Here is a 17,328-nt window from a genome sequence, read left to right as displayed (position 1 = left end):
AAACCCAGCAGATTTGGATACGGGGCCTTAGGTCAAGGAGTTCTCTTTCTCTGTAAAATGATCCTAGCTAACCTTAGATCCTGTTTGGGAGTGTAGATTTGGAACCCCCTGGATTTGGAATCTTTCCCTGGTGTTTGACACCCTAGATTTAGAATCTTGCAATCCAAAAGTAACTATGCATGGTATATTTACAGGGTTTGAATTAATTACTAAATCAACTTTAATATCTTTGGCTAGTGTACGTATGTGATGTTTGACACAATGGTTGTAAAAAGCCCGTTAAAATTAATATATACTTTGCCCGAAAATAATGAAATTCCAAGTCTCGGATGGGCCACAAGCACATGATCACATATATCCAAGTGACTAACCAACATTTTTTAGCCGTTTATTTACATGGACAATGTTTGGACGGCGCAGATTATCCAATTAAAGTAATTATAGTGATGTAGTTGACAATCTTATTGTTTTGGGACACCATCGATGGGCCATGTGTCCAATAGATTAGTAGCCTAGTGACACATGTTATGCATGCAATTCTTGGAAGGATTTTATATGTAATCAAAGCTTCCACCTTAGATTTCAAATCCCCTGGATTTGAAATTCCCCAATTATTTTATGGTGCCAAACATACGAGGAGATTTGAAATCCCCCCAAATCCATTGTGTATGGTTAAGGTTGTAACCTGGGTTTTGGTCAACCCAAAATAACCAAACTAACCCATCCTGATTTCAGCCAAAATATATTGAAAATGAACATTGATCGATGGCATCAAGAAGATTGAAAATGAAAATACCATACTGAACTTTGAAAAAGAAAAAAAAATATATGGAAAGGAAAAAAAAAAAATGTTAGCCGAAGAAGTAACGCCTTTCGTAACACAAAGACATCAACTGATCCAGCGACACATGATCGTTTTCTGTTGACGATGTTCTGTTTAACAATTCGATCACTCCGGGGAGCCACACAGCATCTCGCACATGCTTTAGAGTTTGTGAATGCGATAGCTTCCGCCCCATACATGAAATATCAATCTGCGGCAAGTAAACATATTAGCAAATGTGATACATGTAATGCCTCTTAATGTTGCATCAACAAAACAAACATTTATCACTAATGCAGGATCAATGTTGGTGGGCCACATGCAAGATCAGCCTATTTTGGAGATAAATCACCAATGAGACAGCCAATAGTTGCTTGCACCGTCAATCCAGTGGTAGTGATCACAACGGATTCAACGATGATGGGGCATCTTGCCTTTCATAATGCTTCGTTATGAGATAGATAATCAAAATGCTGATATAACATGGCATGTACCTGCATGATAAAGACCATTCATCTAGTGAACCCTACCGTGGATTGACCATGTCCCAAAAATCACACAAGTTCCCAGAGAGCAATCAGGAGACTCGCCAATTGTCGACCATTGGTCAGATAATTTTCAACCAACCATTTGTAATTCTCCAAGTTTCTTCAATTAGAAGCTATTGTCATTCAACTGGTGCAGATTGGGGTGAGTGAAATCAGAGTTCTTAGACGTCCAGATGGAAGCGGATTGCGTATTAACTCAATTTGCTACAGCATACTGTGTAAATTCAGTGGGGCCCACTGTGGATGTGGCCATCCATTTTTTCAGCTCATTTTATGGCATAAGCCTAAAATTGAAGCATATCCAAAGCTCAAGTGGACCACACCACATGAAACAGTGGAGATGATGACGCTCACTAGATGATGACGCTCACTGTTGAAACCTTCCTAGGACCCGTAGTGATGTTTATTTGTCATCCAACCTGCACACAACATCACACAGACATGGACAAGGGGAAAAGACAAATATCAGCTGGATCGGAAACTTCCTATGCCCTAAGAAGTTTTCAACTGTAGGTGTTCAATTCACACTGCTTCCTGTGGTGTGGTTCTCTTGACCTTCATATATGCATTGATTTCGGGCTCATGCCCGAGCTGGTAAAACGGATGGCCAGCATAGATAAGACACATACATCACAGTGAGCCCCACAGATTCTACCAACATGCTATAATCCGCTTCCCATCCAGATACAACTATGCCATTTGTACGGTTGAAAGAGTCTAAGCATTTTTCAAGTTATCAAAACTAGGTTATGTTACTTGGGTTTTGATAGGGTACGATACCACTTTACCATATTATGGGGTGGGGAGACCTTAGAATGATACACCCTATCTTCTCACCAAAAACACGTTTTTAAGACACAAGAGTAAGGACGGCAGTTGCGCTATACCGACATGGTCTAGCCATAAAACTCAATGGGGCCTACTGCAATGTCCTTGTGGCATCCACTTCATCTATGTGATTGCTAAAGCAAGGCAGATCCAAGACTCAGGTTGATCACACTACAAGAAATAATGGAAATTGAATGCTCACCACTTGAATTATTGGGGCCCACCAAGATGTTTATAACATTCGTAAGGTAATTCCCACCAGGATGAAGGGAAAACACATATCAGCCAGATCCAAAACTTCTGTTATCCAAACCATTCAATCTCAAATGTTCCTGTGGTGTGAGGCATGCCATTCTAACATGAACAGGAGAAATTGATGTACGGAGTGGATGTCACACGGACATCACGGTAAGAATTTGTGTTACACAGTCTCTGTGTAAGGTTGTTACAAGCGAAACCCGTTTTCCCCCAAGAAATGGTTCATCAGGTTGCTGGGTTTTCACTGATTACAATGGTGCAGCCCATCGGATGTGGATCAACCTCATTTTCATGCTAGGTGTTCTTCGTGATGGCCCCCACCATTTGCATCGCTTGGGTGTCATACACATGACATGTCGTTAAGGAGAAAGGGTAAAGCATGCTACCCTAGTATTCTATGGGTTGCATGCGATCATTACTCTCTCAAATAGTATGTTCTGGCATGCATGCTGTGCGAGGACGCATATGGTCTGCCACCCCCACAAATGGAAATTTGTGGTCAGAAGATGGGTGCGGTTTGCTGTGATGTTTCTGAGAAATCTACTCCGTTCATCAGTTTTGCCACCTCATGTTAGTACATGAGCCTAAAAATGAGAAAAAACTCAAGTGGGCACACACGACAGGAAAGAGTGGGGATTGAACATCCACCATTGAAACATTCATGGGCCCATAGTTTTGGATAAGGATAATATTTCTTGTGTTTTCATTTCATCCTAGTGGGAATGACGTTACGAACGGTTTGGATGGCATATAAACATTATAAACATAACTTTTGACTAGGAAGAGGTTTCAATGGTAGGCATTTCCTTCATCAATTTTTTCCTGTTGCGTGGCCCACTTGAGTTTTGGATCTACCTCATTTTTGGGCTCATGTCCTAGTTAAATCCATCTATGCCCATTAGTGATGGAGGATTCACCAAAATTTAGTCCATTCCAAATCTCAGGTGGTCCACACCATGCGAATTTAGTGGTTTTCGTCATGATCTAACATGGTTCACCATGGCGTGGCCAATCTGAATCCTGGACCAGCCTGATTCGTGGGATCAAAGGTGAAGATAAGGATCTGAAAACGATGGACTTGATAGATCTGACTCACACATCATGTGTGGACCACAATAGACCCAGTAGGCCAATGCTTCTTAGAGAACTACAGATCACCATAGTAGCAAGTACAAACTAAAAAACACGTGCGTAGTCATCAGCTGAAAACCTCGAAAAAAATACAATAAGAATGCGATTCAATGAAATGAGAAGGAGCTAGATGATACTCAGGCTGTGTATGACGCTTTATACACAGGCACCCAGAAATTGTACACGTGGCACATATTAACTATAATAATATAAATTAGATTGTACAGCGTCCCGTGGCGAAGTTACGATCCGAATATCAGATTGGTTGATCAATTCCATCCTCTGATTTGTGGAAATAGGGCCGTTGGATATTTGTCATTTATTACCGTCCAATAAATGTCCAATCCGATGATCAAATAATGAAATAAGCTAATTTTGGGTTCACGATACTTCTACACTGGCTACTGTAATTTGAACGATTTAATTGGACTAATTTTATGCCACGTGTGCAATTTCTAGGTAATATATAAGTTCCTGTGCATCATCCATCACACTCTGGCAGAGTACCAAAGTTTTTACTTAAAATATAATTAAAAGGTGTGTTACGGGAAATAATAATAATAATAAAAAAGGGAGGAATTCTCAGCAACGCACCTTCTTACGCGAGCACCCGTGAGAACCTTTGTACACGTGTGCTATGTACAAAATCTGAACGGTCCACGTGATGAGTCACCCATTGAAACCTCTCAAGACCAAATTTCAGCCCGATCCAAAACTTTGGTGGGCCATGGAAAAATGAAATAGTTTCCTCCCTTGATTTTTATTTATCTTTTCCATGGTCCCTTACAGTTTTGGATCAGGCTTGAAATTGGGTCTGTAGAGTTTCAAGGGGTGCCGCATCACGTGGACCGTTCCGATTCCGTGCACATGACACGTGTGACAAGGTGCGCACGTGTGCTAGAAGGTGAGCAGGTGAGCATTCCTCATAATAAAGGTTTGTCAAAACACGATTTTCGGTCTTTGCAGATGGTATGCACATGACCTGTACAGCGATGGTGTATACCTTATGGTGTACAACTCAGCCACAGTAACAGTTGCATACATGCATCTCAATCTGGAGATCCAAATTATGGGGCCTACCATGGATGGACCAGGGACTCATGGGTCCATCGACTGGAAGATTTTAACCATAGGATTATAACCTTTGAACGCATTGTAGGCGATTACCCATTGTCTTATCAGTCGTCCATTTGTTGGACACCAAATGCATGGTTAGGATTCTCAGCCATATTACGGACCGGATTGACGTGCATGAAAAGCAGATGAGCTGTCACTATCGATGATCTGTGGCGGATACACGCTATCACGTACCAGAAATGTTAGATATAACGTTGCATGTGAACTTTCGTGTTCAGGGCTTTCTTTCCTGCTGACGTGTCAGTTGTGTAAAATATCCAATCCGTGCCAAAGGTGGGGCCACACATGAAAGATCACCTAGGGCAAAAATTGGACCAGTCCACTCATATGGTGGGGCACACATGTACCACTTGATTCAGATCAATGGTCGTCCTTTGATTTTGATGGTGCAGCCTACCTGATGAATGGACCATCGTAATTTTCACTCCAAGTGATCTTTATGTTCTGGGCTACCGTTTGCACGGCTCAGATGTCATACAAAAGCAGCATGTTTTTCCTTTTTCCTTTTTGTTTTTTTAACCTGCAAGTAGTACGTAACAAGTAATATGCTGGTGGGAAGGAAGCATTGCACGTGAAAGTTCACATACAACGTCGTATGTGAAGATTTCTCGTCGCACAAAGTACAACATTGGTCGATGGGAGTTCATTTGATACTCTGGCAGAGTGTGATAGTTCCCACGCATATGTCCCATACGTTTAAAACAAATCAGACCATCCAAATTTGTGGCACAATCTAATGTAGAGGTCGTAACCTTAAAAATAGAAGATTACAAGATCCAACCGTCTGATTAAGGGATTTTTTTAATGTTGAATTCTAACCATTGAATATTTTCATTTTGACCGTCCATTACAGACCCAATAATCAGCTGGTTAGGACATTATTTCAGAGTAACTTTTGATTTATGATCCTTCTAAAGTGAGGTTCTGCAAGTTGGATGGTTTATTTTGAGTTGCATGCGGCATATGCAATTTCTAAGAGCATGAGTATGAACCATCACACTCTTTCAGAGTATGTAAGTTCTCAATATTCGTTTATAGTATACCTTGTACGACATTGAACCTTTCAAAGTAGTAAAATAAACACCCGAGTTATGTTCAGAATCAAAGACCCCACGCTAGATGGTTAGATGTTGCAGTTGTGATCTCTCCCCTCACGCTAGATGGTTAGATGTTGTTGTTGTAGCTGTGATCTCTACCCCCACGCTAGATGGCTAGATGTTGTACTTCTGATCTCTCCCCCCCAAGCTAGATGGCTAGATGTTGTAGTTGATCTCTCTCTCTCTCTCTCTCATTGCTAGATTTGCATCAATTATTAGAGAGCCCACATTTGGAAGACCAAAATAAAAACAAAAATTCAATCGATTTCATTTCTAACCCTTTTTTTTTTGTTAGCTTGTTAGTACACCCCACTGTCAGTTCACACTTCACTGTTGGCCACCCCCACTAAAGATCTATACCAAGACCTCAGTGTTGAAATGAGGTATCTTTCACTCAGTCTACCACTTGAGCTATGGATGAGGGTGCAATTTCATTTCTAACTTATAGTAGCAACAGCTGTGTTAATGCCTGTCGAGAAGGTTAACTCACAGGTCCAAATCATCATCATCTAAGTCTTATCCCAACTAATTGAGGTTGGCTAGTTATTTGAATCCTTTTCCGTTATTCCACTCTATCGAGGGCCATAAGTTCACCACTATTGTGGCCCACTTGAAGATTGGATAGTTCTGATCAAGAGTATGGTCACGTGATGATGCAACACATATTACAAGTTAGCACATGTGATTGATGGCTAAAAAGTCTACCTATCAAGCCGCTAGAGGATGGTGTATTAATGTATATCAAGGAACTTTAGCACTTTGATACTTCTACTCCGCATGGGAATACACTGGGCAAGGGTAAAGGGACACTCACACCACAAATAGGCCGAGCTTGCCTCCTTGATGTAGAGTGGGCCGTAGACACTTTTATGGCAAAGATTTTTATGGTAAAGATGGACCAGAGAAGGCTTGATCGGAGGCGGAAATAATCCGGACCATCAGGACCTTAAATTAACCGTATCTCGCAAATTGAGATGAGTTTTTCGGCATATTATATATGATTTTGGAGTAGGAGGACCTACTTAAGCCAATCAACCTAGCTATGCTGGGTTGCCTATGCCGGATTTGCGAGAGTCCATCAGATTGATGGTCAAAAGTCCCATTTAATTTCATTTTTATTATAAATAATAATTTTTAGTTGGAGTGTAAATTTTGACCCTTTGAGTTGTAGAAGAAGTCGTGCCCAACATGAAAATGGCTTAGAAAAGTTAGGAGAATCATGTGGCCAACAACCATAAGTCTAGTAGGAATAAAGGTCGTCTATAAATAGTAAGTTTACTATTTAGATTAAGTCATGTTTTTAGGGTGCTCTGTGGATTCATGGTAACCTCAACACGTCCTTCCTTGCGCCACCCCTATATTAAATGAGACATATTTGCTGCTCCCAGGATTCGAACACTTAACCTTCTGCTTTGATATCATGTCAAACAACCACTTACTCAAAAAGCTCAAGCCGCTAGAGGATAGTGTATCAATGTACGTCAAGGAACTTTAATACTTCAACAAAGATCAAATCCATAACTTTCTTTCTTCTCAATTACCTTTGTTATATGGGCTAACATAGAGTCCTACACAAGATCATGAATGTAGATCATGGAATACATGGATCTACATCTTCAGTTAAAGATCTTCCACGTAACGCAAAGTGTGAATTTACTTCAACTGAGTTCAGGCCGTCATGTGAAAGAGGAAACAAGCTTAAAAGGGATTGATTAGAAATGGGGCTTAAAGAAAGAATAATCAGTGTTTTTAAAAGAAAGAATAAGTTAAGAGTTAATTAGGAGGAAAAATCGTGGGAAAAGGATTAATAGGAACGATTGGCCTAACCTTAAGTGAAAAATCAATAGGAAACACTATTTGGAGTCATCTTGCTTTTTTCACTAGGAAACACTATTTGGAGTCATCTTGCTTGTCATGGGGGGGGGGGCTAGGGAAACTCGAGTGAAAGTAGGGGTGGAGGGTTTTGTACTAGAGATGAAAATGAAAAATAGATGTTATAATTATGGAGTCTTGTCAAACATGGAGGAAAACTGAGCATCGTTGGATGGCTTGCAAATCTTCGGAGAAATGGGCATCAAAGGAGTGCACATTGAGAGTGATTCAAAAGTTTTAGTAGAATGCCTTGATGGAGGAGACGGTCCACCCTGTGGTATTTGGTACAAGTGGGTGGAGATCAAAGAGCACCTTAGTATGATCAAGCACAAGGTCTCCCAATTCAAGAAAACAATGCAGTAGCTGATGGATTAGCAAGATTCATTAGCAACAATGGTGGTGATACAGGATTCTGGATGGTGGTGATAGAGTAATATTCTGGGTCGACGGCATTACCAAGGGAGATTAAGGTCAAAGTGGTGATGGATTGGGCAGGTATTTGGAATTTGCGATAGGATTTGACATTTATTGTTCCTTTCAGTTTGATTTCAATAGGCTTCAGCTCATGGTTTTTATTTATTTATTTATAAATTTTATGTTGGTCGCTGTCCGGTAATTTTTGGGATCGAGTACTCCTTACTGTGTATAGTTTAGAGGGTGTTGGCTGTAGAGAGATCATTGTTTTTGACACGCTGGGACAGGATTTTGCCCCGTTTATGGATGCATACCATTTGCCTTGATCAATACACTACAGGTGGTGTGCTCCCATCTTTTGATTAAAAAAGTGTTTGATAATTAAACTTCAATGGCTCTCGTAAGGGTAATCCGAACTCATTTGGTATCATTGTTCTTCATGATAAAAAGGAGATTGCACATGGCTTTCTTTTGTTCTGCACAGTGGGGTTAGGTAAGATGAGGCAGAGGCTATCACTCTTAGAGAAGTCATGTGAATCTTTTCCCAAATTTTCTCTAGGTCTCTAATGGTAAGAAGAGGCTTGGTGAATAAAATTTATATAGGTTTCATTAGAGAATTTGATCTGTTGAAACTTTCTTTTGTAATGAACGATACATGGGACAACCTTGTAGGATAAATTAATATTTTGTTGATCCCCGATAGTTGTGGGAAAATGTTGTAGCCAGCTCCCCAACAAGGGTGTGTGAGCCATTTGGTTCTTTGTATTGAGAACTCCATCCCTCCTTTTTAGTGGCTTCCTTGCCTTCTCAATAAGATTTTGTTAATTCTCTCAAACAATCAACAAGGGATTTTTTAATTTGGAATAATTGGGGGCGTTTGGATAGAGTGGAACCTCTCACATGTGGTTTGACTGAGGAAGTGTAGTCCGTGATAGAGTGGCAATGTGTAACAGGATTTGTGTAGTCCAAATTTGTTAGGATAAAGCTTAGATGAATGATGGTGTTTGGAAGCAAGGAACCTGTCACCTTCAGAAAAGGTGTCCATAGGCTTCTGTGGTTTGGATGACTCAAGTATTGCAAATAGGGGTCTTCACTAGACAAGAATTTCATATAAATTGCATATTCCATGTCCAAAGGGTTCTCTAGAATACACCTATCCATGGAATAAGGAATACACAAAAATTTCTCTCCACTATGCAACTGTAATCTAAGAATGCATGGCTCCAATTTCGAGAGAGAGCATGTTAACATTTAAGAACAGGTGTGGATCTTACAGACATATGCCATGTTGGTACATGCACCACAACTCACCTCTTCAATACATTTTTAAGGAAAAATTTTCTTTATTGAATGAAGAGAGCTATATAGAGGGAACAACCATTCGGGCAGCCCATGGCCTCAAAAAACACCAAAGGGCCACCTATCATATACCTCGACCTGAAACCCACTAAACCACTACAACGGGCCCTATCTCTCTCTAAGAGTTCCCAGCTCCACTCGATCTAGACCGAGACCTACTCGTGGGCTACCCCGCATCTCATGGGTCCCACAGTGAGTCCCACATTGTGGCCATCCTACCTCTTACAGGCCCCACCTCGTGGGTCACCCCACCTCAGTGTGGAGATGCACTTGCATCATTCACCCACACCGGTAAGGAGACTCGAATAGTAGTCTCCTGCTCCGATACTACTTGATGTAGGGAGAGTACCGATCAATGCACCAAAAGCCCCAAAGATGTTGAGGAAGCACCAGAATATCCCTTTATCTTGGCCCTCCTAAGCAACTCGACCAAAACCTCCCTGTAGACTACGCCACATCTCACGGGTCCCACCCCATGACCATCCTACCTCTCATAGGCCCCACCTCGTAGGCCACCCCGCCCTAGTGTGGAGATGCACGCATCACATCCATGGAACTGTAAATGTGGGAATCCAAACCAAAACCATAACATCAATTGAACCCCTAATACATGATGTGGATATGGATTTTCCCTTGCAACCCTTCTTTTGTATATCCAAATGACCCATATAGGAATAACTTTGCCTATCACTAAAAGGACTAGTTTCTAGTTTGGGCACCTAATCTTTTAATCTAGTAAATTTATTCTCACTTTAACTGACTTTATTTTGTAGGCATTCATTTGTCTATTACTTCCATATCCCAAAAGAAATTTCATCGTTCGATCAAACAATTTAAAGTTATTTGATTTATCATCATATGGTTGTTGCAACTGCTATCCAAATTGAAAACATCTTTGGAGAATTCCATCATCTTATTGAAGTCCTTGTTCTAATTTGCAAAATCACTCGTTCACTTTTCTTTATGAAGGGGAGAAAAAATAACTATAATTTCCAACAATAACATAAGCAGGAAGCTTCAAACGTCCATTATAGCTAGTAGAATCAATAGTTTTCAATTGAAAAGCCTGTGCAACTGCATTTTTCTAATTACCTCCATGGGTGTTCTCATGTGACTTAAACAACCCTACAAACTTATGCGATTCTGCATATTATCAATTTTTTTTTTACTCTATAGCAGCAATAGAATAATAAAAACTTTTAATATCTTGTGATTAATCAAATCCTTGTTGTGAGGATAATTTTATCAAAATATCTTAAATCAATTCTTGTTGCTTCTTCTCCAAATTCTCAAAACTCCATCTAAGTTATATAGGAAAACACTGAAATTTATGTTAATTCTTGTTGCAAAATAATCCAACCTTTTACTCTAAATTGCAAGATGTTAGGAAAATCACCCCTTCCATGCTTTTTTTTTTTTTTTCTTAAATGAAAAATAATGTTTTGGAGTCTATATACTTCTTGCAATCTCATTCGGAGTTTATTGACTAAATCATTAAATGCCACTTTAACAGTTAGTTCTTGAAACCATCTTATTCAAGTTCTAGAGGGCTTGAGAGAAAAACGTACCTTCATCTAAACATTTTGCTCAAAATTCATATTTATTGGAAATTGGAAGATAACTGAAGAAATATTGCTTTATGTGCCACTACAAAACAAAATAGTGTGTGAAACTACCCATCTACATTTGATTGAATTGTTGACTATTCATAGCTATTACCTTGGCACCAAAGAAGAGTTTGACCCAATGCATCCATTTCTATCCTAGTTGATCTTGATTTAACACTAGAAGTATATTGATTGTTCTCTGAGAACCGAAGACTAATAAAATAGTCAAGTTGTCTTAAAATAGTCTATCAAACTATATATAATACTCATAAGGCTTTTGAAAGGTCACACCTAATTGAAACAAGGTTTAAAAGTTTCCTAAAAAATGTAGTAAAAGATTTGGCTATGAAAACCAGAAATGCCAAAAAATCGGATACAGATCAGTTCATTACAATACAGTTTTACTTGAAAAGACCCGGACCATAGAATATTGGACCAAACACCATGGCGCTAGCTCACATCAAGGCATGTCCATCTGTTGGTTGGGCTATGAGTATTTTGGAATATCAACAGTTTTTCATATCCACTAAACAGTTGGGCCACAAGTAGTTTTGAACAGGGATAGTTTTGCAATGATTCCAATCCGATCACTTTTTTCACATGCGTGTACTGGGTAAGGGCATTTGCTTGATGAGGCTGATTTCTAGAATCTTTAATGTCGGTGCCATATCCTCTTGGGTACAACACACTGAAGAAAAAAAGCACTACTTTTTTGTCAATGATTTCTGTCTGATGATGGACTTTTAGTTGATATTTTTGGGCAATGGGTAGAAGGGTTTTGAACTATTCGGGCTGGGACTATTGGGCCAGGCCTACTAAAAAAATGTGATTCTGCTAGAACCAGATTGGCCCCATTGGCAGCACCAATGAAAGGTTTTAGAAATATGCAGATTTAAGATGAAGGTTTTAAATGTTTAACATGGAATCTGAATTGGTATTTTAAGCTTAATATAAAACCAGTTGCGTCGTAGAAGAGCTTATGATATGAAAGTATAAAATGTGTCATGTTTTATTCATAAGGCATAAAAAAATACATGAATTAAACTGAAAGAAAAAACTACCTTTTTGTCAATGGTTTCCATTTTATTATGGATTTTTGGTTGATCTTTTCGGGTAAATGGTTGGAAGGATTTCGTGTACTGGGCCAGACCATTAAAAAAATGATTTTGCTAGGTCTAGAACGGTGGTTGACAGCACCAATAAAGGTTTTTATATGGACACTTAAAAGGAAATTTAAACTTAAGAAAAAATGACAACTTTAAGATGAAGGTTTTAAATATGTTTCACATGGAATTTGAAATGACAATTTAATCTTAACAAAAGAAACCAGTTGCATCATAAATAGGCTTGCTATATGCGAATAAGTATAAAATGTGTATTATCTGCATTTTGATTCATGAAGTATAAAAAATATGCAAATTAAAACCATTTTTTTGAATTATACTCTGGACAGAGTGTTTCTAAATATAACAGTACGTATAACACGCGTGTATTATATGCGTATTTTCTAACTATGAGCTGGCTTTCTCCGTTCACGTTTTCGATACTTCCGATGATAGATACCAACAAGAAAATTGCTAATCATACTTGCACAGCTTCACTCTCACACCTTACCAGCCGCCGACATAAGTGGAAAATCCAAAACCGCTCATCAGGAGTGCAATACCATGGAGATGACCTGGATAATCCTAACCACCGGATTTGAGATAAAAGATGAACTCTATCCTTTTCATTGAATCCTGCAGTTGGGGTTTTCCTTGGACATGGTCATCCCCATGGTGGGGTGCTCCTTGATGATTGGCTCAGATGTAATCTCAAGATTTGGGGTCTGACTAAGGTTAGCAAGACTAAGATAACTAAAGACGAATTGAAATGGATAAGCTGCTCCTATTTCCCACATCTCTATCCAACAACCATCTCCACCCAATAATAAAAATAAAACCTAAGCATGTAAAATGCATCACAAAAACATGGATAACACATAACAATGGGACAATACAATATAGGTTTTTACTAACGCCAGCCCAGCTACACGACATGAGAGGTGTCAGCATGGCACACGGGCATAAAATCCAAGCCAGTCTATCAGGTGGGTCCCACTGGATAGATGCTCTAACCCCAAAACCAGGGCTGTGTACTCGTTCAGGTGGACTAAAAGTCGGAAAAAAGTAAGCAGACTAGGAAAACTCAGAGAAGTTTTTACAGGCACCCATTTCTTCTGATGAGTGGGAATTGTGCGACCCACCTGAAGGACTTCTTCTATCTCATGTTCTTGTGACATGCTGTCACTCGTGAAAGCATGTAGATGGGGTGGCTTATACACGCATGTCATCTTAGCAAAGCTCTACAACGGAATAATCTATGTTCCGTTACATTTCAAACTAACATAAAATAGTAACATCATATTTATGCAAGTATCATATGCAGCACAAATACAGCATAAGAAACAAACCACCCAACTAAATTCAAACGCATGCAACCATGCACATGCAACGAATAAAACAAGAAAAACCCAACAAAATTAAAAACCCCACTATGAATTCAAAGCTCAAAAAATGAAAGAGAGAGAGAGAGATTACCTCAGCCTCGCTCGTGAGACCGAGCTTTCTAATCAGATATGTCTTGACCATGAAAATCGTCACGTTTTCATCTCTTCACAACGAAATACACGGTTATGATTAAAAGCATGAGAGAGAGAGAGACAGCACGGATGCTTGTAATAATAATGGCTTCTTATTAACGTGCGCACTTACTTCACTCTAATATAAGCCTTGGGTATTTGTGGTAATGCTTCACCCCCCAATCTCCTGCATCCCCAAAAATAAATAAAAATTAAAAATAAATACCATGCTGTCTGAATGGGGGCCCCGAGCAGCGATGTGCCCATGAACTGAACCCTCCATCTTGTACGGACGAGATAAGATCGACCCATTTGTGATCACCACCCATAAATACAAATAGACGGTTCCGATCATCCATTCAGATCTTCAAACGGGCCCCACACCATTACACAAGCTGGACGGACATGCAAAAACCAACTCCCTCCAATTTCCATACCCAAAAACAAACAAACAGAAAAAGAAAACCGCCTACCGGCTATCGGAGGTACGGAGGCAGAACCAGACCCCACTTCCCGGTCTCCGCCCGCACGGACCACTCCCGGTCCGCGGGACCACCTCCCCGTTGAAAGGGCCAGCCAAATCCATGTGCCATGGCGATGATGGTAATGATGATGATGGCAATGATGCCGAGCATGACCCATGTTGCCCCAGCACCATGTGATGGTGATGATGGCCATGATTAAAGTGCGCTGGTGGCGCCAGACACAAACCTGCTCCACTCCTCCTGACACCACCTCCATCATCATCATCATCCCCAAACCCTAACCCTAGCTCCAACCCCAGGTCAGGACCCCGGCTCGGGAGCGAGTCAGGTCTAGGTTGACTCGGACTCGGACTCGGACTCGTCCTCGAGTTCCCAGTCCCGAGCCCGAGCTCCAGCCACTCGTCGTTGTCGTCTTCGTCTTCGTCGTCAGGTTCTTCTACAAGCTCGTGGCTGCAACTGCGGCGCTTCCAAGACATGGCCGCATGCTACTTTACGCCGGGGGTGCGCTTTTCTGTCTCTACTTTTGGAAAAACAGCGGCTTCGGTTTCGCCCTTTATGGAACGGCAAATTCCGGGCTTTTTCAATTTCTTTTTTATTTTTATTTTTCCAAAAATCCTTTTTTTTTCTTTTTGGAGATTAAAACCCGAGCACGGAAATATAGACGCGCGCGGGTTTCGCTTGTTTCCAAGGCGGTTTTTCTTTTTTTCTTTTTCTTTTTATATTTTTCGCTCTTTTCCTTTTTTTCTGCTTCTTCTGCTTACACCTGCACAGTTAAACTACAGATTTTATTTATTTTTATAATTATTTTTAAAATAAAAGAAAAGAGAAGAAATTGAAGAGAGAGAAAGAGAGAGAGAGAGAGAAAGAGGAGAATCTCAGTACCTCCGAAGATAAAATCTCATCTCACTGCTTTCGTACGGACACCTAGACATTCTTTCCGTCGTCCGATCTATCTTATGGGCTTCTGTTCTCTGCCGTCCGATCCCAGTGGCCGTTCATTGTAATATCTGCAATTTCGGGTCTCATTTTCTAATAAAAGATAAGGATTGGATAAATGATTTTTTATTTTAAAAATAATAAGGGATATTTGTATCTGGACCGTGGTTTCATCTGTTTACTGCGGCTACCTGAAGATTCTTGACCGTTGGTGTTTTTTTCATTTCAGACAGAGACTCAGCGCACCGAGAGCCACGTAGGTGGAACTTTCACGAGATCCATTCCGTTCATCATGTAATCTGCCTTATGTTCACCTTGCAAAACAAAATCTGGCCATCCATAAATCAAGTAGGCCAAACACTTGGAGAAGTTAGGATAGGAGGCTCAAATTTAGTTTTTTGGTGGGCCCACCATGGTGTTTATATGCCATCCAATCCATCGATACCATGGGCCTCGCGCCACGTCAGGATGAAAGAATTGCCCACAAGTCACGGTATTAAAAAACTCATGTGGGCCATATCAAGTGAATTAGAGTTTTTTATTTTAATTTTGCTGAGTGGTCCATCCGAGCGTTGAATCAGTCTGATTTTTGAGATCAAGATTAAACAAGAGTTGATCCACCTTATGGACGGTGTGGATTTTATGCACATTAATCCTTTTCCCCCACATAAGAGAAAGTGACCCCGGTTGGATTTTATACGCCCGATGTACGCAAGCGTTTTCCTTTTAGTACGGCTAATACACACACGTTAAGGTGATTTCAAGACGGGTTCATCCTATGACTGGGCCCACTTAAATGAACGGCTTGGATCCCCTGCACTACGGATGACATGTCATGTATTAAACGACGCACGCTCGTTCTGAGCACGCCGCACGGAAGTTTTCGCTTTAGCCGCGGGGTAGAATCGATTGTATGTGTCGCCACCAACTGGTGCACACATACTGAAATGGTTCACAGATTTAAACCGTCCATATTCTCTTCACCATCACAAGTAAACTAATTGCATATAATCTCTCTTTAGTGATGATCATCACCTTTGATTTTTGGAGATTGAATGCCAGCCACGGAAATTTTCTCTTCGTTGTTTTGAATTCATCTATAAATAGTAACAATAACATTCATCCATTCAGCTCAAATTTCACATATAAAACGTACAGTACAACGGTACGCAACATGGACGGCTCCGATCATTGGATCACTAATCATGTGTGCTCCAGCATGTGGTCATAGCGCTTGAAACTCAGTCGCGATGGACGAAAAACGAATTCCTTCAGGAAGCTGGACTACTGCGTACAATACAGTTTACGAAAACATTCGCAACTCATCCACTGTGTACGTGGAAAACATTATCAATCCAAACCGTCCAATGCACAAGTGAGAACAAAAGAACTCAACCATCTAATTTCACCCAATGAATTTGGATCACAACTTGCTACTTCCAAACCGTACATTCATTGGCCACCAAATACACGGTTACGATCGTTCTCCCAATTGATATCCCATCTATGTTCGTTCCAAACTGGGCCCCACCAGTAACGTGCATGCATTCCATACGGATCATCCCACAACATAAAAAATAAAAATAAAAATAAAAAGAAGAAAGAAAAATCATATAAGGGAAAGATTTACTACCGACTGATATCTAATCCATCCCATCCTCGTCCTCTATCCATCAACTCAAGAACAATAAATAAATAAATAAAATAATTTATTATTATTAGAAAAAGAAAAGAGCGGGAAAAGTAGAGAAAAGAACGGACCTGTTGATTTTCTCCTCCGAAATCGCCGCTGGCTGCCGATGAAATCAGATATCCCCCCGGCTACCGCGGCTCCCGGTTTATATACTCATGAATCGAGCCTTCTTCCTGGTGACCGACACGTGCCCGTTTTCTCGCTCTTGCGAACCGGTTTATCGATGCCACCGGCTAGTGTCGATTGTTGAGGACGATTTCGTTTTGCATCTGTCGCGACGCAAGATACATCATCTGTCGCTGGCCATTCCGATGATTTGAACCGTCCATATTATCTTTACTATTAAGCTATTTTCTCGTAATCAAGGTTCGGAGATGATCCTGACCTTTGATTTTTAGAGTTGAATTAGTGGCACTGAATGTCTTTTCATTCTAAATTTAGTGACGGTCACAATCATCCGTTCAGCGTAATTTTGTTAGGGTGGTCTGTTACAAGAGTGAAAATATGGTAAGGCCGATCA

At 40.3% G+C, this 17,328-nt stretch overlaps 1 protein-coding gene across 2 annotated transcripts; it reads right to left on the bottom strand.

Moving 5' to 3' along the window:
• Positions 1-716: 716 nt before the first annotated feature.
• On the bottom strand, positions 717-17,009 carry LOC131235020 (uncharacterized). 2 transcript variants are annotated; one of them, XM_058232097.1, is made up of 6 exons: positions 16,877-17,009; positions 15,062-15,186; positions 14,168-14,955; positions 13,828-13,881; positions 13,654-13,726; positions 717-1,034 (listed from the first exon to the last, which is right to left on the bottom strand). In XM_058232097.1, the coding sequence occupies exons 3-6, from the start codon at positions 14,653-14,655 to the stop codon at positions 852-854; spliced, it is 798 nt and encodes a 265-aa protein (XP_058088080.1). In that variant the 5' UTR covers positions 14,656-14,955; positions 15,062-15,186; positions 16,877-17,009; the 3' UTR covers positions 717-851. The 2 variants fall into 2 exon arrangements, with proteins under 2 accessions (XP_058088080.1, XP_058088079.1); XM_058232096.1 differs by having other exon boundaries at positions 14,168-14,942.
• Between the last annotated feature and the right edge of the window lie 319 nt (positions 17,010-17,328).

This window comes from Magnolia sinica, chromosome 19, assembly GCF_029962835.1.
Source record: "Magnolia sinica isolate HGM2019 chromosome 19, MsV1, whole genome shotgun sequence".
Taxonomy (NCBI): domain Eukaryota; kingdom Viridiplantae; phylum Streptophyta; class Magnoliopsida; order Magnoliales; family Magnoliaceae; genus Magnolia; species Magnolia sinica.
The sequence above is the reverse complement of the archived record's forward strand: the minus strand, read 5'-3'. Positions and strand labels throughout refer to the sequence as shown.